This window comes from Indicator indicator, chromosome 5 (assembly GCF_027791375.1).
Source record: "Indicator indicator isolate 239-I01 chromosome 5, UM_Iind_1.1, whole genome shotgun sequence".
NCBI classification, from domain to species: domain Eukaryota; kingdom Metazoa; phylum Chordata; class Aves; order Piciformes; family Indicatoridae; genus Indicator; species Indicator indicator.
In genome coordinates this window covers 36,628,766-36,656,729 of record NC_072014.1, presented here as the reverse complement: position 1 = coordinate 36,656,729, position 27,964 = coordinate 36,628,766, and the positions used below count along the sequence as shown (strand labels likewise).

General features: G+C 39.5%; 1 protein-coding gene across 3 annotated transcripts; it reads left to right on the top strand.

The window, feature by feature from the left end:
- Window positions 1–351: 351 nt before the first annotated feature.
- On the top strand, window positions 352–26,706 carry MARCHF7 (membrane associated ring-CH-type finger 7). Of its 3 annotated transcripts, XM_054381476.1 has the most exons (11): window positions 352–453; window positions 6,539–6,695; window positions 10,130–10,288; window positions 12,306–12,477; window positions 14,649–14,816; window positions 18,083–19,196; window positions 19,455–19,624; window positions 21,296–21,405; window positions 22,773–22,886; window positions 24,623–24,671; window positions 26,469–26,543. In XM_054381476.1, the coding sequence occupies exons 2-11, from the start codon at window positions 6,549–6,551 to the stop codon at window positions 26,492–26,494; spliced, it is 2,229 nt and encodes a 742-aa protein (XP_054237451.1). In that variant the 5' UTR covers window positions 352–453; window positions 6,539–6,548; the 3' UTR covers window positions 26,495–26,543. The 3 variants fall into 3 exon arrangements, with proteins under 3 accessions (XP_054237451.1, XP_054237450.1, XP_054237452.1); XM_054381475.1 differs by lacking the exon at window positions 24,623–24,671 and having other exon boundaries at window positions 26,469–26,706; XM_054381477.1 differs by lacking the exons at window positions 24,623–24,671; window positions 26,469–26,543 and having other exon boundaries at window positions 21,296–21,428; window positions 22,773–22,860.
- Window positions 26,707–27,964: the final 1,258 nt, after the last annotated feature.

Below are 27,964 nucleotides of genomic sequence, written 5' to 3'. Positions count from 1 at the left end.
AACCTGCCTGACACGTTCCTGTGTGACCTGTCCTAGGTGGACCTGCTGTGCAGGAGGTTCGATTCTATGATCTCCAGAAGTCCCTTTCAACCCCTGCCATTCTATGATTCTATGATTCCTCGTGGCATTATTCGCTGTATGCGAACACCGCCGCATTGCTGCCGGCCCCACCTTCCACCGCACCACTCGGCCTCCGGGGCCGGGCAGGGGCAGACCGGACCAAGTCTGCGGACCAGCCCTAGCCTAGTCCCGCCCGCCGCACTTCTCGCGACAGCTGGGTATGGGCGGGGCGCGGGTGGTGATTGACAACAGTACAGTCTCCGCGCTGTCGCCATTGTGCTGCAGGGAGAGGCGGCTGACTTGGCGTGGCGGCCTGCGGGCCCGGTTCGACTTAGCCCTTCTGGAGGATCCTCAGTTTCTGAATGTATGCGGCGTGAGCATTGTGCCGTGAGAGTGAGTACAGACAGCTTGCGGTGTAGAGGACGAGACGATGTCCCTGTATGGTCGGGCTTGCGCTTGTGTGCGGGGCCGGGGCCGGAGCCGGAGCCGGCCGCTCCTTTGCCAGGGCTGGGGGGAACCATTTTGTCTCGGGGCTGGCGCTTGCCTCCTCCGCCTTTCTCTCTGCGAAGCTCCTCTGCCGGCCGTACGCCTCTGCGTCTTCTCTGGCGGCGGAGTTATGTGACGCCCGCTGCCCCTCCGTGCCTTTACGCTTTCTGACTGGCCTCTGGCCTGCGGGGTCGGGGCAGAGTGGTCGGTGCTGCCCTTCAGCCTGGCGCAAGACCCGGTTTGGCGTTGGAGCCTTGGCGATAACGGCCTTGGAGCGGCGGGCGCGGCCGTGATCTCCTGGCTGGGGACTGAGCCTGAGCCTTGCTGTCCGGGCCTCTCCCTTCAGGCCTTGGGAGGAGGGTATAGTGCCCTCCTCAGAGGCTTTGCGGAGAACCTGCTGTCTAGAGCTTGCTCGTTCTAGTCTGGGGGAGCAGCCCAGCGTCATGGCATCAGCTGCTGCAGCGTAGGCTGGCGATCGGCATTTGTAAATATTTTCTTGTTCATGGGACTCCTGAGAGGCTGCTGAGATTTTTGTCAGTCTTCCTTGAGTGAAGGCTAACAAAGTAGCCCGAACAAAGAACTGCGCAGACTAGATTTATCCCTGAACTCCATCTTGTTTGTCATAAAATCATGACTATGAGTAAACACGGAGGAAGAGATGTGATCCCAAGTTGCTCGAGAGAAAGGAACTTATCAAATCATACAAAATTCTGTGGAGGCAAACTCTCAAGTCTTAGAAGTGTTACCATATAGTTCTAAGGTAGAAAACTTGAATTTAGAAGCTGAGAGTGAAGTGTGTTCTCCTCTGCTTGATTGTACAGGAATTATTTGACAGTAGAAAGCCATGGAAGCTAGTAAAGGCTTTCCTTACTGGTAGACAGAATACCTCAAATTGCCTCTTATTTCTCATGGTGGGGCAGTTCAGGGCAGAAGAAGGGAATGAGAGATTTTTATTTGAAATATTTGCTGTTTGTGTTACTTTTTTATTCTGAAATTACACTCTTTTCCCACAAAGACCTCTTGGATCTTTTATCTGTTGTCACTATCCATGACTATGTTAGGTCTAGTTGGTATTTCATAATGTAGTTGGAGGGATGACAGATCAAGAAGGGCAGGACATTTGAGCTGTGTACTCAAAATAGGCTGTTCAACTCCACCTCCCATTACAACTTGGTCATCTGTTTCCTAGGTGCAACTTTGAAGTTTGATTTCAGAACTTGGTTTCTTACCAAGTCTTGAGAAGCATCCCATGTATCTATTATTCCAGGAGATACAAGAGTTGTTTGTGGATTTTCCTGTGAAGTTTTGATTGCTAAATTGTGTAACGTGGCATGAGCTGATAAAAATATGTGGCTTTGATGAGAGGAGTGCTCCTTGCCCTACTTGTTTCTCTGTTGGATACCAGCATGAGTAGTGTCAAAATGGGAGAGAAGCTAGAAGTGTATGTTGCCAAGGTGGTGTATTGATGTTGCTCACTGAAGGACACAGCAGGTGTCATATTTGACTAAGGTGTTCCTTTGTGGCAAGAACAACCTTTTAAATCAGTTCATAATGCAACACAATTTATTTTATTATTATCTTCTTTTCCTTAGAGAACTTATTTAAGTATTTTTTGGCCTCACTACCTTCTGTGTAAATTGAGGCGACTACTTTGTCATTATAGAACTTATTACAAGACATTAATTACCACTTGGGATTTGTTGAATTCCTGTGTGGGTTAACAAAATGTTCAAGATTTTAATTCGAGTTTCTTTGTGCTCATTAAACAAAAAACCCTTAAGATGCTGATACTGTGAAAAGGGACCGTTCTTATTCTGAACTACCCTGTAAAACCCACAAGATTCTCCTTGCAGACAGATATTAATGTAGCTTTTTTTTTTCCTTTGAGACCATTGTCTTGTTCTGTCCTGTGATAGCTTAACCTGAGCATGATCACCGTAACCACCTCACTGTGTTATCATGATCAGCATAATTCTTCTATATGTATTATGTGTAGTCAAGCCAAAGATGAGGATGGTTGCTTCTCAGGCCTCCAAGACGTGGTGCTTAAAATGGTTTTCAGAGAACCCAAGGGAAAAAAACCAAACCACCAAACAATCCCATAAACCCCAGAAGACTTCTTACTAGTTTATTGCCTAAGGTGACTTGCTTAGTATTACCTATCTATCTTTTGTTACCTATCTGATATATTCAAGTTCTGGCTTCATTGACCTCAGTTTCAGATAAAAGGTTTCATGGCTTCTGCTAGTTGGATTCCAAGTCAATTTTGTGATGGATGCCTAGAAATTGAAGAGCTCTTGTGTAGTGTTTTTTAAAAAATGAATAATGTGAACAATATGCTCCATGTCACTGAATATTTCTTGAAAGGCAGAGATAAAATCTAATTTCTTTGAACAGAAGTTCTTTGCCTAGACCACAGTGCCTTTTTTCAGTATCTTTCCACCTCTGCATCGAACAAGGCAAGGCTTCTTTTGTCAAATGCCTATTCTTACACAACTCTGATTCATTTTCATAGCAGATCTTTCTGTTTTGCTGGCTGAGCCAGGAGTGCAGAAAAAAAAGTACAGTTGCATGAAAGAAATTAATCATTATGCATATGCATAAACTGTCATTAAGTTTTGCATTTTTTGATTCTTTGTCTTGGTTTACCCCTTTTTTATGTCTATAGTTTCTGCAAGATTTCTTTACTTAGAGAAATAGAATACTATATAGGATGTCATCCTGACATAGGTTAAAATCTCAAACTGTGCCAGTTCACAAGATGAAGTTCAGTGGTGACATTGTCCTTTTAGGGTTACCACTGGAGAAAATTGATCTGGTGCCTTTTCATATGTTTGTAGAAGCAGTTGGGCTCCGTTTCAGCTTCTCAAGATAGTTTGCTTTGGTGTCCACAGTCTTTGAAACCTTGTCCTTTCCTGTCCTATCTGGATACTCTTCCTTTGTTCTGTGGATGGTCCACAAACTATTCTCTTATTAAGTAATCTCTGATTCAGTCTTGAAGCTCTTATAGCTTCTTACAGTTCTGTCTCTTCCCATTTTCATCTGGATATTAAATTCTACTGGGAGGAGCTTCCAGCCCTTCTAGAACCTTTGTGTATTGTACATATGCCTGTATCTGATTTCTGTGTTATTTCATCCATTCCACACGTACCTGACACAGCACTGTCCAGAAACAGCTCAATCATAATGAATGTGATAATCCTGTCGCTCGTTGTACAGTACTTAATAGTACAGAGTTGAATCTATTATTCTGTGTATCTGTCCCTTACATTTTGTGTCAGGGTAAAACACAGATAAATAGTACTTTGAATGTCAGATCTCATCAAGAGATGTCACCTGTCCTGTTCAGCATACACCTGCTGTGTATAACTGTGACATTAATTTGGCTTCACAGTTTGCAACTTGAATAACTTTTTCATTCTCGGTGCAATTTCATACTAGAAGTACTGAACTTGGAGTGCACTTTATGGCAGGTTACTCTGAAGCTTAAATTAACCATCATATAGTGTCTTATCTAAGGTTACGAATATGAAGAAATATGGTTGTTAAATTTTATTGCACAAATGATTCACCGAAGTGGTGTAGTTTAGTTTACTACATTTGTCTGAATTTCACTTAGATTTCCACAGTTGACAGTGTTCTTCTGTACTTCAGAATGATGATTAGAGGATTCCTATCAATACAGCTGTATTTACAATTTTGAGAATTGTATACAATTTCTCAGTATTTACTTAGGGGTTGTCATGACCTGATATCCCAAGCCAGCATTGGGCAGTGGGATAGATTATGCTAAGATTCAAAAATTCCCTTGGAGTAAATGAAAGCGAACGAACACCAAACAGATGATGACTTAGATTTATTAGAGCCGATGAAAACTCTTGGTCTCTTGCACCTTAGAGATGCTTAGTTGGACTGGAGCAGAGGGAAAATGGAAGAGAGGAAAAAGCAGAGAAGTAAGAGGAAAAGAAAGATACCACCATCTTAGATCCAGTAACGGTTTCACAGGCATACTCCAAGTCCTTCAGTGGTGGGTGTTCATCCTAGCAGGGTCTTCTGTGGTAAAGGCAACATGTGAACCCCAAACGTTGTGGTCCTTTTATACCCTTTTGGCTGGGGATGGGAGGAAAGGGGGTGGGGATGGTCTCTCCAAATCACAAAGGGAGGTGTGCAAAATGAGCTGAGCACAGAGGTGAGTGCTCCAGTGCAGTGTCTGCCATTGGCCTTTCTGTAGTGCTGTTGCAGTGGCTCTAAAATAAGGAAAGAGGAAATTCCCAATTCTCTCTTTTCGTTGCTAAGCCGTTCCTCCAGGCCAGCAGCTCTCCTGGAGAGCTATTAAGGGATACCAAAGCTATCACCCTGTCTGTTCAGACCAGGTATGTCATGCATTTTTTTGAGACAATAGAGTCTTTAGGCTCTCACAATAGGTGAGTGAAAGTTTCAAATTCCTGAACTGATTTTGTTTAAATGGTGATGTCTCTGGCCAAAGTGATGGGGTTGCCAGTGTCTGAAACATGGTCTAAAAGCTGGTGTGCTTCTCCATGATTCAACTCAATAGCACTTTTGTATGCAAATGCAGAGTCACGTAAACTTGGTATGCTTTAGGTTGTATTTTTCCGCCCCCCCCCCCCCCCCCCCAATTAAAAAAAAAAGTAAAAAAGTCAGACTTGCAAGATTAGGGATTTAGGTTACTTCATGTTGTGACCCATGTTATAAAGCTAGCCACTGAATGTGTACCAGGCCAGTGGTTAAAATAACTTTCCATTAATTAACCTCAGCTTGGTCAGACTAACTTTTATCAGGTAGAACGGCTAATGCAGCAGGACTTCCAGCTAAGATCAGAAGTACCAAGCATGAACTCTACTTGAAACTGCAGCCAGACATGAGAGCTACATCAGGATCAGTGTTGCAGCTTTTCACAGACTGTTACTGAAGAGCATGGCTGATGTGTAGAAAAAATGTGCTTAACTGACTGATATATATTTATTTATTTGTCTGATGTAGCTATTTTCCTTCTTGGAAGGTTAATTAAAAGTGGTTGAATAAACCAGATTGTAGCTTTTCTGCAAATCCCCTTGTACCAATGGAGCTTTTGTCCATCTGGTTTAGAGTTTTTAGTTATGTTGCTCTTCCCACACCATGTCACTGAGGCTACTGCAGTTCTCATTTTATTTAATTTTGCAAACTGTTTTGTGGTCTGATTCTGTCTGTTCCATCCTGAGGAGGAAGAATCTGGGAATGTTAGCAAACCATTTAGCTAGCTATCTGTAGTTCTTGAGCAAAATATTCTTAGTCAAGATGTCCCTTCAAGGACAGGAGTAACTACAGGATCATTTTTTATGTGGAAAAGGCACCAGCATTACTTTTTAAATGCTTAGAAGTACCAAAAGTGCAAACAAACACTCAGTGACTTGAAGGTAACTTTAGATGTACCTGTGGGACAACATGTGCTGTTTTGTATACATTACTTGTCATGGGAGTTGTCTTTGGAGAAGTGAAATATTTCTTTGAGGCAGGTAGACTGCAAATGTGTTTTTTTCACAGGAGGATAAAGTTTCATAGTTTTGACTCTGAAGAAAAGGTCTGAGTGTAGTTTCTGTGAGTGTTGAGGTGAGTTCTTTTACAAAAAAGTACTACATGAATTCTGGAACTCTGAGGACTTTTTTCCTGGCTCATTGTGAGCTAATACTAGTGCTGCACAGCTCTTAAGAGAGTCATACTTGTAATACAACAGTAATATATTTTTTGTAATAATAGGAATAGCAAAAGGGGCTACATTTCTTGTTTTCTAACACAGAATGGGAGGAAATGAAGAGGTTACAAAAACCTGGATAAGAGCTCATTTCCCCATCTTGCTGGTGCACAGTCAGACCAAAGCACTGTGTAAATATTTGTATGTGAGTCATATCTATGATGCACTCAGAATGACTTGTGCATGTTTTGCATATAGGTCCCTGCTTCTAAAAGAAACTATAATCAGTGTGTCCTTATACAGGATACAGAGAATGGAGTCAAAGCCCTCAAGAATTCCTCGAAGAATATCTGTTCAGGCTTCCAGTTCTTCACTAGGATCTAGAACATTAACTGGAAACAGTTTAGCTGGTGCATATAATGCAAGAGACTCTTCACGAAGATTAGAATCTGGATACCAGGTAATGTGTTTCGTCTCTTTCTGTAAAGTGTAAGTTAATATCTATTTTTCACCAAGAAAAACCTTAAAACCCAAACAACAAAAGAAATACAAAGAAAGGTCCCACCCAGGGCCTCGCATTTGTTAACAAATGCTCAGATTACTTGTAAAATGCACAGATTTAATAAGCAGGCCAAAGAATGCTTTCTGCAGTTTGAACTGCTGAACTGATTGTTCTGGGTTTGCCATCTTTACCTGCTTTTGTTTGTAACTATATCTTTAAAAAAGGGCAATACTGTGGATCTGCTTTGGCACTAGATGCTGCAGCATCAAATCTGGGTAGAAGGAGTTTTTTTATGAGGGGAGGTGAGGATATTGACATGTATGGAGCATTATATTTCATGGATAGTGCAGAAAGCAGAGGCACCTCTTGCAGTTTTAGATGTTGTCAGGAAGTTCTGCTGCTCTGCCGCACATCCTTTCTTTGCTGATGTCAGCATATTAATATAGCTGGGCTTCGCCGTGCAATAGACTGGACTGGGGGTAAAGGCCATTGCTGTTTCACGTCCAGCATTTTACACTACCAAATTGCTTTGGTGGGGGAGAGGGGTCGTGCTCAAGAATAAGAAGTCACATGCTGTAGGTACTTTCACTGCAAAAGTATTACGGGAAGTAGAGATTACACTGTTTCACAAATTATTTTGGCCACTTGGAAACAGATGGCTGTTTGGCTCAGTTCTGTTACTGTTTTGTTTTCTGCTTCTGTCAGCCCTTCTCACCTCAGTTTTGGACCTAGAAATGTAAGCCCATCTTAGTCTTTCAAATTGCAGAGGCTTAACTCCGATTAAATGTTGTGGGTTGATTTTTTTTTCTTTTTATATATATGTATAAAATGGTTATGAGCTTGGTCCCTGCTGACAAGCGATCTGGGACATTGTATTATATAATGACTTTTCCAGAAACAGCTTTACAAGTAATAGGGCATTAATTATTTTTAGCACAATTGCACATCTACATCTTATATTTTACCTTATTTAGCAGTCATAGTAGGTGTCCTATAGAGAGCGTCTCAGGGTAATTTTCAGGCATTATTTCTTCATGGATTTCTATACATTTTTCACTGGCTGGCTGCTCAGCAAAACCAAATCAGATAGATGAGTCTTGGCCATTGTGAGGATGGTGAGACCCTAGCCCAGGTTGTCCAGAGAGGTGGTAGATGCCCCATTCCTGGCACCATTCCAGGTCAGGTTGTTCTGGGCTCTGAGCACCCTGCTCTAGTTGCAGATGTCCCTGCGAGGGGGCGGGCTAGATGACTTTTAAAGGTGCTTTCCAACCTGAAGCATTTTGGGATTGTATGATTCTAAATAAGATTAAGTCCAGTCAAATAGGAATGGAATGGGTGGGCCTTTTCACTTTGATAATCCTTTCAAAAGCAGGTGTTAAAATAGTAAGAGCTGATTCGGTTCTAAATAATTTAAAATATTTGTTGTTTCGTGGAAAAAAAGTACAAATTTCAGTAGTGCTTTGGGTATACAGAGGAAAGAGAACTTCAAGACCTGCCTTCTTAAATACAAAGACACTTGTATAGCTAGAGATGCTCACTTGTAGTTTAACTCAAAAACTTTTAAGAGACAGAGCAGTCAGACTTTGAGTGTTTGGTTTTGATGAAAGCTTAAAAAAAAAAGGAAGGTTTCTGTCTAATGGATGTGTTCTTTTCTTTCTCCTTAATTTTTTTCTTTTCATGTAGGTATAAATTACTATGTCATACATTTTTAAGATTAGTCTGAGTAGTAGCCTCTGCTCATCTGAGGAGGCATAACAAGCAGGTTAACTGTAAACTAATCTGATGCATGTGACATAACATAGTTTCTAGGTGACTTGTAATGCAAAAAAAAAATTTATCCTGTGCTATATGATGCAACATTATTAGCCGTTTCATGAGAAATGACGTGTAAGTTTGAGTTTGGTGTTTTTTTTCATAATGGAGTGATAGGGTCAAGATGAAGGTGTAAAATCATAAATATTTCCCAGTCACATTTTTCTACTACTGAAAATAGACATCAAAACTAGGAGACATTCTGTAATGCTTTAACAATTAAATTCTGGCAAGAGATGTTAAATAAGCTGAACTGAAAGAAGAAAGCAAACTGTTTTTTTTTTTTTTTTTTTGTTTGTTTGTTTTGTTAGTTTCAAACACAGCAATTAGGTTGAGCTTTCCTGATCATCTGCTTTGTTTTACAGCCACTTTTGGGATACCCAGTATATTTTTTTTTCTTTGTATTTTGGCTTTGGGACGTGTCTCAAAGAAATGAGCACAGTTACAAAGGCTATCAAAGGTTATCTTACATCAGAATGATAGAGGATGTAGGTGCATGAACTGGCTTTCAGTGCTGTGCCAGTGTGAGTGTATTTTCTTGGATTAAGGTCTTTACTGTAGTGATCTAGACACTTAAAGTAAGATGAAATTCTCAGATCTTCAGAATTTTAACAGCTGGAGAAAATGAAAGGCAAGTATTTCAACATCATTTAAGCCTGCTACATGTGGCTTCTATTAAGAATGTTTTAAGAGAGCTTCACTTAAAGATAAAATGTTATATGGTCTTGTGCCCATGGACAGAGAATTCATATATATGAAATGAATCCTAATGAGAATTTGAATATGAGAACTTACTGGCTGCTACTGTATTTTTGATAATTTTGCTTGTGAGATGAGCATGACAATTTATTCAGCTTTTAAAATCTTAATGCTACAACTTTTAAGAAATAGTGACAGAAGTTACTGCAGTTGTAGTATTAGTAGCTCATAGAGGATGAACAAATAATCAGACTCCACTTAGCTGTAATAAAGTGACTGGATTTATGTTATTCCTATTAATTTTACTAAATTCAGCACACAACAGAATCATCTGTTAGTAGGCCCAAACCACAATTTTTTTCTTTTTTTTTTTTTTTTGGTTCTCTTTGTACCCATTCTTTTCTACGTTGAAACTGATGACCATGACAAGACATGTGACTTGCTTTAGTGGTCATAAAGCCACTATTGCTCTGGCATTTTTTGCTGTCATGGAGATTATTATTCTATGTGTGTGGGTTTTACATAAGACTTGAAAGTTAGGTCCTTTATTCTGCCCTGTTTATGAAGTATCTAAGTTGTAAGTATCTAAGTGCCTCAGAAGCCTTTCATTGCTTCAGTTTTTTATTGTCCACAGTCAAATGAGGGGACAGATAAATTATTTTTCAGAAATATCAGCTCATTTAAAAAAAAAACAGACTTTCCTTTTGCTTCTGGTTCTCTCTTAAGCCTGTTTAATTTCTTCTTGGGTATCCCTTGATGTTTCTCATGAGAGGTTTCCAGATTTCATAGTACCTCCTGTTCCTTGTATTTTCAATATTTGGATGAGATACTGAGTTCATTTTGAGTTGCAGGTTGCAAATGATAAGCATGTTGTTCTTCAGGAATCCAGTGTATTGAATAGTTCCAGTAGAGACTGGGGAATTGGAGAAAGAGACACCCATGACACTCCTTGGAAGCTCACAACATCCTCTCCAACTCGCTACTCAGGGACACTTGATCATCCACATTCTGGAAGATTTTTGGGAAGTGGAAGCAGATTGGTGAGAGTTGTTAATGTGTAATACTTCTAAAAAAAAAATATTGCTAACAAAACCCCCTGAAACTTAGGGTTTTACCTCAGCCTTCCCAACCAGAAAAGCTGCTTTGGCGGAGGCTTATTGTAACATTTCTAGATAAGTAGATCTTATGAAGGCAAAGATGGAAGGAAAGCAAGAATATAGTGGTGTTAATAAATTATTCAGAGAATGGAAATAATAATAATGTTTATTAGTTTTACTGATAGTTAAGAAATTAGTTTGAAGTGAGACTGGCTCTGCAAGTTTCCATTTAAAAAGAAAAAAGGAGGTGATTAGAATCTCATAGACCGATATTGTTCATGCTTCACTTGTTCCATCAGGTGGCTCCTCAGGGTGTGTTTTTTGGATGGTGCCAGTTTTATGTTAACACAAAACTCTTGATTTTTGGAGACCTGCTTTAGAAAACTTAATTGTGGAGGAGTAGTTCATAGTCTGACTGTGCTTGCAGCACATGCTTACAGTATACTGTGAAGGAAAATGGAGATTAAACTGTCACCAGATGGGGATCCAAGGTTCAGGCCTTAACAACTTGTCTTAACTAAGCTCCAGAATGTGCCTATGTAACTCCAAAAGTAAAGTAATTAGCTTCTTTGACATGTGTATGCTCTGTGTAGTGACAGTAAAACACTTCTAATTGCAGTAGAAATAATAAGATGGGAAAATCAGAAAATTCTGAGGATGTTTGGGTGAAGGTAGTAACAAGTGAAAATTCTGGTCACTTTGAAACTGAGAAATGTGTGGGTACTTAAGAGTGCTAACCTTAAATAGATGTTTGTTTTCTTACTATGACTTAAAGGTGGAGACACTTTGATATAAGTAAGGGGGAGGGAGAAACTTGTGGGGATGCTGGCTTTCGGGGTAAGTCATGGTACCACTGCATACACTTTAAATGCAAGCAGTCTGTGGTTTTAAGTGGCCTACATATCTAAATAAGTTGGTGTAGAGTTTTCAAAATCATACTTTTATTTTTCCCATTAGGGTTGATTATTCTCTTAAATTCTAATGCAAGTGAACATTGCAGCAGACGCTAAAAATTCTACTTAGCAGATAGCAAATGATTAAAACACTAGTTAAATGTTAAACAGCTGACCCATCTGAGAAATCAACCTACCTTTGTACTTGGTTTATGATGTTAGTTTGTCTCCCCATCTGTCTCTTATGATGGGATAAGAGAAGTAATTCCTAAGAGTAAAAAGTAGTAGCATAAACTTAGTGAAAAAGGGAACTAAAGATTAATCACAGCTTTACCTTCTGCTCCAGTTAGGTTGATCCTTAAAGGACCGTGTTTTTAGATACTTTCTGGGAGTACAAACAGCTCAGTTAAGGTATTTTGAGCTCAAGTTTTTGTATCAGGAAAAAAAAAATCAAAAAGAAAATGAATGCCCAGTCTGCAAATAATCAGACTAAGTGCTTTATAGTTGTTTTTTTATTTTTGTAGTACTAGTTTCTGAAAACTTTTGGTTTCTTTACTCTGCATTGCACTTGAACTTAATGTAACTAAAATGTATCTGGTCTAAGCAGCTTACTAGGGGTTAGAGCTGACTCCTTAGCTAAGTATATTTTGTCAGTAAAATACGCTGTATTAGTTAAACTGTTAAATAAAACAATGTTTTGGTCATTTCTAGGCAGCAAAATTGTATTTGTTTGGAGATCTATACAGCTGCATATGATCATATTTCTATAGTATTTTACAAGCCAGGAATATCTTTTTCCCCTCTAAGCCACATGTATGTGTAAAGGAAAAATAATGCTGATTGTCATAGAAGCTGGCTTCTGTTTGTAGGATTGTCTTCAGTAAATCTAGGAATACTGATCAGGGGCACAAGTCCTGTATTATTTTAAAAAACAAGGCTTTGCATCTTAAGGTTACTCTTTACTATTTTTGTGAGTCTTGTATTATGTATACTTTTGTTCAGTGTAAGTATATCTGAAATACTGTCTGTAATTTTTTTTTCCTATTTTGTTTTCAATGTTATTTCAGTCTACATCATCTTCCTCTCATTTTACATCTGGGTGTTACGGTGAGTCTGAGAGAACTCAGGGAGCATATTCAAGACTGCATAGCCAGCAGCGAGATAGTGATTCAAAGAGACCTAAGCTGTCTTGCACATCTACCTCTTCTGTGAGAAGTAATGGCTTGACTGCCTTTACAGGTGAGAGGCTGATTACTTGAGCTGAGTTACACGAGAATTGTCTGAATAGGAAGACTGGGTTTTATAAAGTTTTAAAGGACTTGCTTTGAAATGTTGTGCTTTTATTACACTTAAATAGTACAAACCTATGCAAAACAGAAGACGTGCTGACACTAACAGCAGTATCCAAAGTGCTGAGAATGCTGTTAACAGGGTCTTTTGAAAAAATTAATTCTACTCATGTAATTTCAAAAATTATTCCCTATATTTATTCCATCTGTAGTAAAGCTGAACTTCATGGCTCAAATGTCTTAAGTAGTTAACATTTCAAGGAAAGAATGAGTGCAGCTGCTGTTATTTCATGAGTCAAATTATGCTGGTGAAGCTGTGTGTGCCAGGGATAGCTGAAAGGAAATCTTTACCTTACTTAGCTCTGTGTTCCAGGAAGCACAGTGTCACGGGTGTTGTTAGAGGATGGAAAAGAAAGAATTCTTCATTAGCAGGGGCCTGAACTCATTCTATAGGCCAAACAAATAGAAATGTTGTATAGTGGGAGCTCTTTTAATGAGAAACTGAGATTTTCATTAAAGCTGAGTAAGTATGAGATACTTGGATAAATGTAAGTGAAGCAATATGCTAATAAAAGTCTAAAGGCCATAAAATAATGGTCAAAAACTTAGGCTGAAAGTAGAACATTTTGAAACAGACCAGTAGATCATATTACCGTTGTGAGAATGGATCAGTGTTTTTGTCTGTGTCCTTATGGAACCATACAGTCATCCGAATAAAAGTTGATAAATTCTTGCTCAGAACCCAACATTGTCAATGCTTTCTTACTTTTTATTAATAAAATGGCCACCATTTACATTTTTCATTTGATGTGGGACTGTCTTTGCATTTCTAGATTGATTGGGCATCATGCTGTGACATGATTTAACCCCGGCTGGCAGCTAAGCACTACCCATGTCCTTGCTCACTCCCCCTGCCGGGACAGGGGAGAGAATCAAGAAGAGTAAAAGAAAACTTGTGGGTAGAAATAAAGGCAGCCTAATAGAGAAGCAGTAGTAAAACAAGGACTTCATTAATTGCTTCCCATCAGCAGGCAGGCATGTGGCTGTCTCCAGGAAAGCAGAGATTCAGCACTTAATCGGGACTTGGGAAGACAAATGTCGTCACATTGAATGTCCCACTCTTCCTCCTTCTTTCCCCAGCTTTATATGCTGAGCATGATGTCATATGGTCTGGAATGTTGCTTTGGTTGCTTGGGGTCAGCTGTCCTAGCTGTGCCCTCTGTGTCTTGTGGACCACTAGCCTGCTTGTTGGTGGGGTGGTGTGAGAGGCAGAAAGGCCTGGACTCTATATAAGCACTGCTAAGCAGTAACTAAAACATCCCTGTTATCAACACGCATTCCAGCATAAATATAAAACACAGCCACATAGCAGCTACTATGAAGAAAATTAACTCCATCCCAGCCAAAACCAGCACAATGCTTGAATTTGGATTTATAAGTTACTGGTAAAACAAAATTGAGGTGAATTTTTCAGAGCCATTGAAGGACACTTTTTTTTGGAACAAGAATTCTGTTTACAGCTGCAGTATGTGCATTTTACTATGTAGTTGTTGGAGCTGTTTGAAAAAAAAACCCAGGATCCCTTTTTAAACTGAAGTATTTACTCTGCAATATGAGCAAGAACAGTATTAGTCATTGTTCTTGAAGTTATGTCTAAGCTGCATTTAAGGTTTCCTGTCTTTTGGGAACATTTATTTTAGAAGCATTTAAGAAGCTTCATTAGAACGGCAGCATTTACTAAGTCTCGCACTGCTCTTTTGCTGTGGTTGTGAAGCCTATTTAATAACTAGCTGCCATTAGAAAACAAGAGGCTATTTCTCTTCCTGCTCTGGTCCTGTATCAGTGTTAATGGGTCTGACTCTTCCCAAAAATATTATTACTTTTTTCCAGTTTAGTTTTCAGAACTAACGCAGTACAAGATTAAATAAGTGCCAGCATCAGCAGAGTGCTGCTTTATTCTTGACTTTGTTGGCAACTGGTCATTTGATCAGCGTAGTGGTATTGTTAAACTTGTCCTTAATATGGTGTAACCAGAATGAGTGCCTAAGTACTAGCTTTCATAGATTTTTTTTTTTTTAATTATTACAAAAACAGGGCATTTATTTACTTTTTTCTTTCTAGATTCTTCTTGGAGGTACAGTAGGATTCCTAGGTCTTCATCAGTGATGCTAGGCTCCCTTGGAACTGAGCTGGTGAGAGAGCGAAGAGAGTTAGAAAGAAGAGCAGATCTGTCTGTTAATAACCTGGTGGATCACAGCTACAGAAACAGTGACTTTTCATCTTCAACATGTATGTATTGTACAACTGAAAGCTTGTAAACCCATAGGTTGCATGCCTGTTAGTTTCTTCACATGTTCTTTTAATATCTTCTTCAAAACACAGAGCCTTAAGATCGATTCAGTGTTAAGGTATCCCTTTAAATAAAGTTGGTTGGCCATTTTCTATGTGCTGGCTAAACTATCAAAGCCTATATGAATGATCTAGCTGGTAGATGCAGTCAGCGATAAGAAAAAGGTATTGGTGTTTACTGTTGGAACAGCACCGTAAGAGCTTTGTATTTAGATGTGGGAAAAGAAATAATGCTAATTTGTATGAGGAAAGGCTTTTCATGAAGGTGCCTGTACTCTCTCTTTCCTTTTGGGTTCTTGAGTGGTTATTAGGGAAACATTGAAAAGAAAAATGAAAAAGCACATACTTTACATGAGGCAAGATTTGTTCCATGGTAACTGCTAGGACTAGAACGGACTTCTGTGCTGTCATTTTTACTTTCTGTTCAGAGTGTTGTGGCCTTTTGGAGCTGTCAAGAGAGAAGCTTGTCATCAGTCCTCCTGTGTCACTTTTTTGCAGATGCATTAATGGTATTTAATAGTGCAGAAGTTCAAGAAAGAATAAAAAAATACCATATTTACAAGCATAGAAAATGAGCAGAAAAGATAAAACGTAGTTCCAGATTTCAGCTTGCTGTCTTGCCTTACCAGAAGGGTATGGTTTAATGTTACTGTATACTACATTTATTTGGTAAGTGGACAGTTGGAGTTTACCTGGTAGTAGAGCCTAATGGGAGAAACGGATGGGTGGGCAGCATTACTTTGTACTGGCCTTGCTGCATTTTGAGCAGTAGTGCCACTGTTCAGGGCTATTAAAAACAGCTCCCAACTGTGTTCCCTGCTGTGCACTTGAAACCATATGGCAGATGTTTGGCATCTGTGCAGATGGTTTTTCAGTTAAAATCAGATGCATAAACCTCAGCTTCAACAATAAATGGTGATTGCAATGCAGAACCTGTTAAAAAAAACCCCAAAGAACAAAAGAAAAAGCCCGCCAAAACTTAACATAAAAGATTTCAATTTCAGGCTAGATAGAGAAAGCTTCTGCCTCCTATCTTAGTCTGCCTATGCTTGTTAAGTAGATAAAATACTCAAGTAGCTTCCTCTATGAAGTTAGCTGTCTTCAGCTGCTTCTTTCTTCACCCTTTTCCCCTCCCCATCTCCCCCAGATCTAGGCACTTGAGAATGGAGCTGATACTAGCGTTTTCAGCTGTTTCATGTGATGTTAACTACAGTTCTGCTACAGCAGAAGTCTCAAGGTATTGAAGTACTTGCACAGTATTTACAGAAAATATGCTTTGAAGAATCACGGGCTGGTTCGGATTGGAAGAGACCTTTAAAGATCTAGTCCATACCCACTTGCAGTGAGCAGGGACATCAACTTGAGCAGGTTGTTCAGAGCCCAAAACAACCTCACCTGGAGTGGTTCCAGGGATGGGGCCACTACCACCTTTCTTGAACTGGGGAGCCCAGAACTGGACACAATACACCAGGTGTGGCCTCAGAAGGGCAGAGTAGAGGCAGAGGAGGAGCTCCCTTGACTTGCTGGCCATGCTGTTCTTAAAGCATCCCAGAATATGATTTGCCTTCTTGGCCACAAGGGCACATTGCAGGCTCACACTGAACTTGTTCACCAGTACTCTTAGGTCCTTCTTTGTAGAGCTGCTTTCCAGCAGGTCAGCCTCTAACCTGTACTGGTGCAAGACCCTACACTTGCTCTTGTTGCATTTTATGAGGTTGTCCTCTGCCCAACTCTCCAGCCTGTCCAGGTCTACTGAATTACAGCACAACCTGATAGGGTGTCAGTCACTCCTTCCAGATTTGTCATCAGCAAGCTTGCTGAGGGTACACTCTGTTCCTGAATCCAAGTCCTTGATGAATATGTTGAACATCACTGGGCTCTGTCATTCACCTAGTTCTCAACCCACCTCACTGTCTGCTTATTTAACCCATACTTGCTAAGCTTACCTGACTGGTCACAGCATCATAGAACGCTGTCAGATTTTTCCCTTCCTGAATCCAAGCTGACAATTCCTGCTGATCTTTTTCTCCACATGCTTAAAGATGACCTGCAGAATGAGTTGTTCCATCATCTTTTCAGGGGTGGAGGTGAGGCTGACTGGCCTCTAGTTTTCTGGGGCCCAAATAGGTGTCCCCAGAGCCTTCTCTTCTCCAGGCTGAACAGCCCTGACTTTCTCAGCCTGGCCTCACAGCAGAGGGCTTCCAGCCCACCCATCACTGCTGTGGCCTCCTCTGGCCCTGCTTCAACAGGTCCATATGTCTCCTGTGCTGAGGACTGTAGAGCTGGCCCTAGCACTGCAGATGAGGTCTCAGCAGAGTGGACCAGAGGGGCATAATCCCCTCCCTTGACCATCTGGCCCCTGGGAAGCACTGGGTGATACACACTTAAAAAGCAGGGTAAAAGTACAGGTAGTCAAGGTAATTGGGAGGGCAGATGACATTACTGATCAGAATGGCTAACGTGCTTAAGCCAGTTGCATAGCTGAATGTGTGAACTAACATGGTTGCATTTCTTTGATAAAAGCAATTGCTAGATAACCCTTTTGGGCTGGAGCTGTTGTGGTGGTTTGGCCCTGGTTGGGGTGTTTCTAGGATATTCTTTTTATTTTTGAATTGCTGTATTAAAGCATTGTAGTAAGATTGCATCTAATTTAGATACCTTTAAGGAGTGTTTGTAACTGCAGATCTGGATGTTCTTACGAGAAGAAATAAAAGGCAGCTTGTTGGACATGGGGAATATACATGGCTGTATCCATGTATTTGTTTTGGGTGCTTTGGTGTCCCTGTGTTGCTGAAGTTTTGGTTAAGCTGCCTTTCCAAGTCTACAGACAGAATTGGACCTTCAAGTTATAAATAGTACTGTATATGGTTTGGTTTTAATCCAGATGCTGTTCTTGCATAACTTCTGATAGTATTCACATAAAAGCAAGCAAGTCATATCTTGAAAATCTGAAGATTTTGGGGGTGCTAGGTTCCAAAAGGATTTACCAGACTGGAACCACACTAGGTTTCAGTTTAGAATTAAAATTCTAGTAAGTAAATTTAAGCTTAATGTTATTCTGGAATCTACCTGCCAAATTGGAAGCAGTTGAGTGTAAGGGTCATAAAATCCTGAACTTCTGTGTTTATACTATAGTGTCATGCATCTGGAATGTAACAATCGGAGCATATTTTGTCATAATATTTTCTTCTCTTTTTCTGCAATAGATCTTCAAGACAGGCCTGCCTCTTCATATGCAGAAGGAGCAAGACCAAAAGAGAATTCATTAAGCACTTTGAGGCTGAATGCATCCATGAACCATCAGTTGCCTTCTGATCAGCAGCCATCTTATTTCAACAGAGACTCTAACATGAGCTCTTCAAGATTCAGCTATTCTTCAAGACAAAGGAGAAATGAATTGGAATCTCCTCAGAGGAGCATGCAGACAGCATTTTCTCTAACTGCCGTTAGAGATGCAACTTCTTCCTCAAGTGGTTCTGAAAGGGTTTTATCTTCTCAGAGGTCATTGAATGAGCCTGCAGCTGACAGCGAAGGGAGGCGCACAACCAGACAGCTGCTGTCTCGTTTAGCATCTAGTATGTCATCTACATTTTTCTCACGAAGATCTAGCCAAGACTCATTGCATACAAGATCATTGGGCTCTGAAGACTCAACAGTGGTCCCAAGAAGTCAAGCTTCTACTCTGTCAAATAGTGGATCTGCAATTCCGGAAGTTCCAGGACTTCAGACATCTGAAGCTTCTCAGGGATTTAGTTTTCTGAGACGGAGATGGGGCTTATCAGGAGTTTCACAAAGTCATAACTCTGATTCAGATGGGGAAAGTTATAGACCAGACTCTGAAAGTAGGAGCACAGGATCCTGGTTATCATCATCTCTGCGAAACCGATGTACTCCTCTGTTTTCCAGAAGAAGAAGAGAAGGAAGAGATGAATCCGCAAGGATCTCTACCTCTGATACAACTGCTAGATCACAACATATATTCAGAAGAAGAGAGTCAGGTGAGGAGACCTCTCCTGAAGCATCAGATAGCACTCCTCGGGCTTCTATTAGCAGACCACCAACACCTGCAGTATCTGGTATTCCTGCAGCTACTGCCTCCACACCAGATTCAGCCCACAGTAGGAGAAGTTCTGGAATTCTGCCTGGTTCTCTCTTTCGCTTTGCAGTGCCTCCAACATTAGGAAGCAATCTTTCTGACAATCTTATGATAACTGTAGATATTATTCCTTCTGGCTGGAATCAGTCTGATGGACAGGAAAGTGGCAAGTCTAAAATACCACCTTCAAGAGATCCAGAAAGGCTCCAGAAAATTAAAGAGAGGTAAAGTGGCATGTTCTTTTGAGATAAAAATGTACCTGACTTAACATGGGAGGCTTTTTCTGTCACCATGTTGTTAGAAGGGAGCTTTCCCTTAGAGAAGGTAGCAATGTAGTCTGCTGTCACCTGTGTTCTCACTGTTGCCTTCTGAGAAATTTGTTTTAATCCTCATAGGTGAACAATTTGATGAATGGAATTGTCATTATCAGAAGTCTTACATGAAATGTGTCACAGCTATTGTTACTATTCCTTCCCATTCAGCCTGCTTTTAGAAGATTCTGAAGATGAAGAGGGTGACTTATGCAGAATCTGTCAGATGTCCTCTGTAACTTCTGACAACCTTTTAATAGAGCCATGCAAATGCACTGGAAGTCTGCAGTATGTCCACCAGGAGTGCATGAAAAAATGGCTGCAATCCAAGATTAATTCAGGTAAAGCAGACTCTAGGCTAAGGTAGACTTTAGGTACTTTGGAAAGGCTTATCAGGAGGGTTACTCTTACTAATACCAAGGTATTTATTTGTAAAACAAGCAGTTTTTCGAGCTTATTGAGTCTCTGTGCAGCTTCTCTTGAGAGTATTTCCAAGAACTGTGTTGTCATTCACAGAATTAGATTTCTGGGATTGCCTACCCAGGTATTAGTCAAAAATCTTAACACAGCAGAAGTGTAGCTTTAGAGCTACTCCCTTGTTTTGAATGAGTTTGTTCCCTACACTTCCTTGTGCATATGGTTCCAGTTTTTAAGGCTTTTGTAGCCAGGCTCATTGTAGTGGATGGTAGGAATTTGAAAATCTGAAAATGTTTTTTCTGTTTTAACTAAAAGATGCCCACTCCTGTTGAAAGCAGTTTAAACTACTTCAAAAACAGTACTTCAGAGTGCAGTTTTAAGACTTAAAAAATAGGTGGCTTGGTAGAAGACATGAAGATCACAGAATGACAGAATGATAGGGGTTGGAAGGGACTTGTGGAGATCATCTAGTCGAGACCCCCTGCCAGAGCAGGTTCACATAGAGCAGGTTGCACAGGATGACATCTGGATGGGTTTGAAATGACTCCAGAGATGAAGGCTCCACCAACTCTCTGGGCAGCCTGTACCAGTGCTCTACCAGCCTTTAAAGGCATTCCTTCTCATGTTTAGGTGGAACTTCCTGTATTTACATTTGTGCCTGTTACCTCTTCTCCTGTCCCTGGGCACCGCTGAAACAGGGCTGGCCCCATGCTTGTGACATGCACCCATTAAGTATTTATAAGCTTTGATAAGATCCTCCCTCAGTCTTCTCTAGGCTAAAAAGACCCAAGTCTCTCAGCCTTTCTTCATAAATGAGATGTTCTAGTCTCCTAATCATCTTCGTAGCCTTTTGCTGCACCTTCTCAAGCAGTTCCCTCTCCTTAAACGAGGGAGGCCCAGAACTGGACGGTGCTGCAGGTGTGGCCTCACCAGGGCAGTGTACTCCATATCGACCCCTGGGGAACACACCTTGTTACGGACCTCCAGCTAGACTTGTGCCACTGATCACAGCCGATTTTCAGTCCACCCCAGTGGACTACAGAATGCTTTTTACAAATAGAAAGTGCTAGCATCTGCTTAGGTTTTTACTTGGAGAACCTGTGGCACAGTAGGGATGTATTAGAAACCTCAGTCTGTAGGAGAAATTAATTTCAAGTGTTTATGTAAGTCATAAATCCACTATAAACTTGCTTTGTTCATGTTGGGGCTTATGGAGCAGCTTGTTTTCAAGACGAAGTGTTATTCTGGCAGTCACTGTAAGCTATTTCAGTGTATTTATTACTGTTTCTGTGTATGTTTGGATTACAGTGTAGAATTCAAATTGTACAAGCAGCAATTTTATGTCAGACTTTCAGTAAGAGGCGTATGGTACCTAGAATGAACGCGAGGCAAAATATGTGTAGCTGGATAGAAAATAAACATTCTGTAGCATTTACATTCTGACAGCAGCAGGTAGTGCGTTTGTAATAGAGGCTTTCTTGCTTTGCCATGTAAAGCCAAGGGCTAGTTACAGTTTGTACTGCTTGTATAATTGTGCCCTATTTTATAGATCGTTGCAACTTGACACTGACTTTTCTCATGCCCCTCCCCACCAGGTTCTTCTCTGGAAGCAGTAACAACTTGTGAACTGTGCAAGGAGAAGTTGCATCTGAATCTGGAAGACTTTGACATTCATGAACTCTATAGGGCACATGCAAATGAACAAGTTAGTATATTTTGCCTAATTTGGTAAGTGTTTTAGTGCTGAGAAGGTGCTCTTCTTTAGAGAAGGAAAAATGCGTCTCCTTTTCAGAAGGACTGTTATGCACATAATGTCAGCATGGAACAGATTTTTCTTCTCAGTATTCAGACAAATTCTATCTTCCTGCTGTGCTTCCTATAGCTGAGCTTTCAGTAAGTGTAATATATCTCTTTATCCTTTTCTTAGTCATTTTGCTTTGCAGTTCAGTGCACTGACATAGGTGCAGTGGGAATATGTGGTCGGTTGAAACATAAAACTACCGTAGAATACTACTGCAATTAGATTGAATTTCACATTAAGTTAGGAGCTGTCTTGGCTTTTAGCTGGTTTTTAACACACTTAAGCAGTTGTTGTAAGCATAAACCATTAAAAACTTCGGTTTCATACCTAGTGATAGAAACTAACCTCTTTTCTAACAGGTTCCTGCTACTCCTTCAAGTCATTTCCTAAATGAAAAATAAGTAAAGGCCCATTAGTATTATAAAAAAGTTATTATCTTGGAGCTACTGGACTGTGTAGTATTTAAAAACTAGTAAATTTACAACAAAAAGTTGGCATTATTTTAATAAACATTTTTCAGAGGGTTTTCCTTATTATCTGGGTTGTAGTCTGTAGAACAGAGAAAGTATTTCCTTTCAATTTCAGAGGTAGACAAATTTCATTAGTCTAAGTGACACCATTTTGGTTTACCTCTAATTTTATTTAGAGTGAATTCTTATCCTAATACTTCAGTTGCTGTCATTTGGGCCAGACTCTGAAAAGTCTTCCTTGAGGGTGTTGTCATCTTGTGTTTTAGTACTGCCGATAGGAAAAAATTTCAAAGCTCTTATTTCTAAAGAATTGACTCTAAATGATTAGTTCAGCAGTAGCATTTTGAAAGTTTTCCTTTGTCTTAGCAAAAATAATTTCTCAAAGTATTTAAAATATCATAAAGTTTTTAGACTGTTTCCCTTTATGTTGAATTTCCACGAAGGGTTGGGACCATCTGAGAAAGAACCAGCAAAGTTTGTTGGTTTTGTTTCCCCCACTCTGATTCTCAGATACCTTCCTGTGAACCAATCATGCTGACTGGGATTTTATTTGTAGAACTCCTATTTATATTCAAGGATAAAGTGTTAGATCTGGAGTGGGTTGGAAGAACCAGAACTATAAATAGTTTTTCAGTAATTAAAGTTTTCTGGCATATTATTTCTCCAATTCTCTTAAAACAACTGAAAATCAAATATGTATAATTTCTCAGTAAAATTTAATTCTTGTTCTACTTCTTGAATAATATACACAGACATATTGCCAAATATTGTTCTGAATGTTTCTTTTTATCTCTTTTAAAGGCAGACTATGAATTTATCAGCTCCGGTCTCTACCTTGTAGTGTTGTTACACTTGTGTGAGCAGCGCTTTTCTGATATGCTAGGAACTGCAAGTGAGGCCAGCACACGTGTTAGGGTAAGTATGCACTGATTTTTGTGGCAGGTACAGGAGCTAGATACCTAAGAAGCTTGCTTATTTAACAAATCTAGGTTTAGATGATCTGAGTTTGTCAATGCAGTTTGCTTTGAAACTGAAGGTTCTAGGTTATTGCAGTCACTGTGGTGCAAAACCACTTTTGTCAAGGTTATTAGTATTTCATTGCTTTGCATGTGTTGTCATGATTATTGTGAATTCATGCAAAACTGAAAGGTTCACCTCCCACTGTACAAAACACACAGTTGAGAATGTTGTATTATCTTACTTGATTCATTTTTTGCGTTATGCCAGTCAACATTGCAAAGGTCTAGACCTTGCAATGCTTATCTGTGGACTTGTGCCTAAGTACATACTCGAATATAACCTTCTGAAACTGACAAGCTATAGTATGATTTTTCTGGCATTAGTCAAAACTCCTACTAGTTGTATTTGACTGGATACTTGTCACTTAAATGACTTGGCTTAGAAATGCAATAAGAGATCATCATACAGTTATTTCTGCAATGACTCATTCACAAATCCTGTGTTCTACACATTTATTGCATCCTAAATAATGAGTCAGTGCTCTTCATCAACTGAATTCCTGAAAAGCTGTTTTTTTTTGTATGTTTTCCTTTTTAATTGCATATGAAGAATTAAAATATTAACCTTGTCCAATGCACATTGTAATGGTTGCTAGCAGGTACCAGGCCTTTCAAGTAGAGGCAGGACTGTGCTCTAATGTCTTACTATACTAGAACAGAGCTCCTCTTCTCTGTACACATTAACGTTCAACTTGTATTCCATGAACAACAAATGAAATGCCTAGTTTTCTCTGTTACAAGTGTAGGGGCATAGAAGATGTAATCTAATAGTACCCAGCATCCAGTACAGGCTCTTAGCAGAAATAAGATGTTCTTACTGTTCTCTCATCAGAGGCAGCATGACACTCTTGTGTGACACTCAACTGCATTTTAGACCTGTGGGAGCACCCATGGATGTTCAGCTCCCAGCATACCACTGAGCTAAGGCAACCCTAGCCTTGTATTCTTGTGTGATTTTGCTGTGTCTCAGCTTCTCGACTATCAGTGAAATTGTCACTGACAAAAACACCTACTTGACTGACACTTTCAGAGTTGTTTAAGAAACTTGTATTCTAGGGATTTTGGCTTTGGGTTTTGATACCATGTGCTTTCAATAGTAAATAGCCTACTAGTAGACCTGCTCTTAAACTTTTTATTTGCAGTTAAGTGTATTTATGCATTTTCTATTAACCTCATTTAGTCAGAAGGCTCTGTTTTGCCATATTAATAGTGAGGTAAATGAAATGCATCCAACTAATGCAGTCCTTACAGATTGTGTTTCTCTGCATTAGAACTTCTGGGAACAGTTTTGTAAAACTGGCAGGTTTTTATGTGTGCTGCTTTCAAAGTTAATGTGTCTTACAGACTGTAGAACATGAAGATGATGCCACTAACTGCTGCCAGAAACGTTTGACAGAGTGGAAGCTGAAATAACTGCAATAGCAATTTGAAGTCTATTATGTGGGGATTTATATTAAATTTTGCATTGACTTTTTGTAAGTTGGGCAAATGGGTTAGGATAACAGACACCAGTGATGAAGCTTTGGGATTTATAAAGTAAAGAAAAAGTGAAGAAAACTTTGCTAACTTGTTGCAAATTTCTGCAGATAACTTTGCAACTTTTAAACTACTTTCTCTTTGCCTTGTTTCTAGTTTATTAACCTTGCAAGAACTCTTCAGGCACATATGGAAGATATTGAAAGTAGGTGCTTCCCCTCTTCCCCTCCCCTCCCATTAGATTACTTCAAAGTTAACTGAGTACAATCCTCCTTGCCAAGATTCATAATACTGAACTTAATTACTGAAAATCTGACTTTACCCAGCAGTGCTTTTTCCATTTATCAGTAGAATTATTCGGAGGGGGATCTAGTTTTAATTGTCCATGATGAATTTTTCAACAGCAGAGTTGTTCAGACCACAGAAGTATTTTGTGCAAGTGAGAAAAAGAGTTCTCACTAGTTACAGTTTGGTTATTGTAATTGTAGTAGCATGTAATGATGGAATTGGTAATGACCTTCCGTTTGTAGCCTTTCACATGAGCTCTAGCAGAAAAGAAACGTAAAGTTGAATTTCACTGGGCTTAAGTAGCTGCACTTCTCCTGCCACTTTGCCTTCTTCCCTTTCTTTTTATGTCCTCTCCTCCCCTTTCTTTTTTTCTATCCATACCTGCACTATTTTTGGTTGTGTGTATTCCTCGATCAGACATAATCCACTTCAGGAATGAAATTTAACAGCTGCCAATTCTGGCAAAGGACTAGCCTGCTTTTTACCTAATAGCTTCTGCGGTTGTGGTTAAGTTTGAAATTATGTGCTGACTTCTGGTAAATATATTCTAAACCTGAATTTATTTCTAGGCATGATCAACAGGTAGTAGAAGTGTAGTTATCTACCTTTTCTTTGCGTTCTGGTGTACATGCGAATGTCAGCATTCAGGGTTTGAATTTTCAGTGCATAGGGTGTATTTGAAGTGTATGATAAGGAATGTGGGGTGGGGTGGGGTATGAATTTTAGTTCAAGAAGGAGATTTCCACACTTAAAGCAGACAAAGGTGGACTTGAGTTCAGATTTTATTCATACTCTATTACTTCTTGGAGTAAAAATCTTAATGAGTGTCATTTTACACAGTAATCTATACTTGATTCAGGTGTTACCAAACTTGTGGGTGAGGAATTCTGAGTTGTAAATGTGTTATTGATGCTACTTCAGTTAGGTTTTTCTTCTAAGAACTGGAGAAATGAGGAGACAGACCTCACTGTGTTAGAGGTGTATAAACTTTGACTGCAGAATCTGATTAAGAGGACAGATGAAATTCCTGTTGTGGAGAAGCCAACACTTTCTAAGCCTGGTGTACATGTGTGTACTGACTTTTAATCACAGTTGACAAGTGTGTGTTTGTCTTTTAATTCACCTTGCAACAACAAAATCCTGCACACGTGGGCTTTATGTTCATTTTGAATATGCTGAAAAAATGGAAGTGGAGAGGAGCTGCTTTCAATTGGGCTTCACTTAATTGCATTAAGCAACATATATAACAAATTCTTATTAGGAGTCTGTTTGGATTGTTTAGACTGCTGAATCTTTCTAGATATCGTAGTGTGCAGGTTGATAACTTCGAGTAATTTCTTTCCTTTGGGTGCTGCTGTCATGGATTGAATATGTTCTCCTCTGACTACTGTTGGAATTAGCCACTGTAAACACTAAAAGTTTTAACAAAAGTTGAATCTCTGGCATAATTAAATTTTTCTTCCTTTCATTTTGAGAAAGGACAGCAGGAGGTCATCATGTCTTGTAGAGTTGAATTTTGATTTGAAGATGCTGTATTTTTCAGACATGAGCTGTATTCAGAAATTAAGTCATGTAGTCACACAAGGTTTGGGTGGGTATTGCAGTCTGCTATTTAATATTAGAAAATTACTGTTATTTCCACTACTCATCTGAAAGTGTTCTAATTTCACAGGCACTTGTCAAAGTTTCTGATTATGTTGTGTTGTTCCAACAGCCTCTGAGGATGATTCTGAAGACTGATGCTGGTATAACTTCTCATACTGCAAGAGACAAATGGAGTTGCTACAGAAATGCTGGACTGGCAAGAACAACATCAACATGCATTTGGTTTTTTTCCTCTCCTTAGTAAAAAGTGCATTGAATATTACTGTAGTTTTTGAAGCATTGTTGAATTCAAAGTCACAACTGCTGCACAGTGGAACTCAGTGGACTTGAGAGCTACTCAGCATGTGCAAGGATTAGACAAATGTAAAGCAACATCCCTTTTTAAATGGTGAGGATGATGTGCTTTATTTTGGAAGACATGAGATTTTGAATATTTAAGGAAGTTATATCTCCCTTTGTTTCCTTCTTACTGTAGTCAGATTTCTGGTTTTGTCGATGGAGTTTTGCTCCTCTACACGGGCACTCAGTGGTTATAGTGGGTTTCAGGGGGAGGGAGGGCAGGGAGGGAGGGGGATGTCCATGTACTTAAATAGGTTTTGTTTGGGTTTTTTTAAATGCCTCTGTTGTCACATCATATTACTGATTGCTTCCAGTGTTAGCAAATGAGCAGGAGGATGAGCAAAATACTGTAGGGATGGTTTGGGTTTTGGTTTATTTGAAGATGATTATTTAACTCAAAAAGCAATAAGAACTTGCAGTGGTCTTCTAATACTTAGTGATGGCTTTTTTATGTCCTGGTTTTGAAATTGGAGATTATATTTGATATTATGTGGCTGTTCCATTATGGGATATCGCAGGTGTAAACTCTTGCATTTCAGCATTCCTAGCAGATATGCAACTTGATTAAGACCTAAGTTGTTTAGTTTAATCAGACTTTTTTAGATCCCTCCTTCATTGTTCAAAGCACTGGTTATCAATGTGTTTTCTAGTGTTGTCACTTCTTTATAAATAAAGACAATAGAGGTATACATCTTTACTGGTATTGTCCATTTTGTTTAAAAAAAAGTTACCTACCAGAACTTAGATTTGGAAACTATAGAAAGCTGTAGTCTGTGGTATATCTTTACTAATGTTTGTAAATTCTTATGCAGATATTTAAGGTTGTTTCTGACCATTTTGGATTGAAAAGCTTTATATGAATGGTGGTACAATAAATTGTCATACATGTATTGGAATTGTATTTGCTGTAAATATTTGTTAGCTTTTTGAATTGCTACAGTGGCAATGTGTCTGCAAAGTGCAGTGTGTTGAAATACCTAGAGTTTAGTAATTTTACAGTATGTAAAACTAACTTGTGCAAAAGAAAGGATGTGCCTTAATAGCTGAGATGAACTTGTGATTTTTAGCATTACATGAAACAGCCTGTCATCTGTAAAACTAGGAGAAAAAAAAAAAGGAACACCAAGGAAATAGCACAATTTCTGTGCTCATTCTGGTAACTTGGGTATTCCAGTGCCAACAGTCAGAACTATTGTTCCAGCAATTAGTTGAAATACAGCTGTCTTTCAGGCATTCATTTGAGAAGTGAAGGTCCAGGCATACATG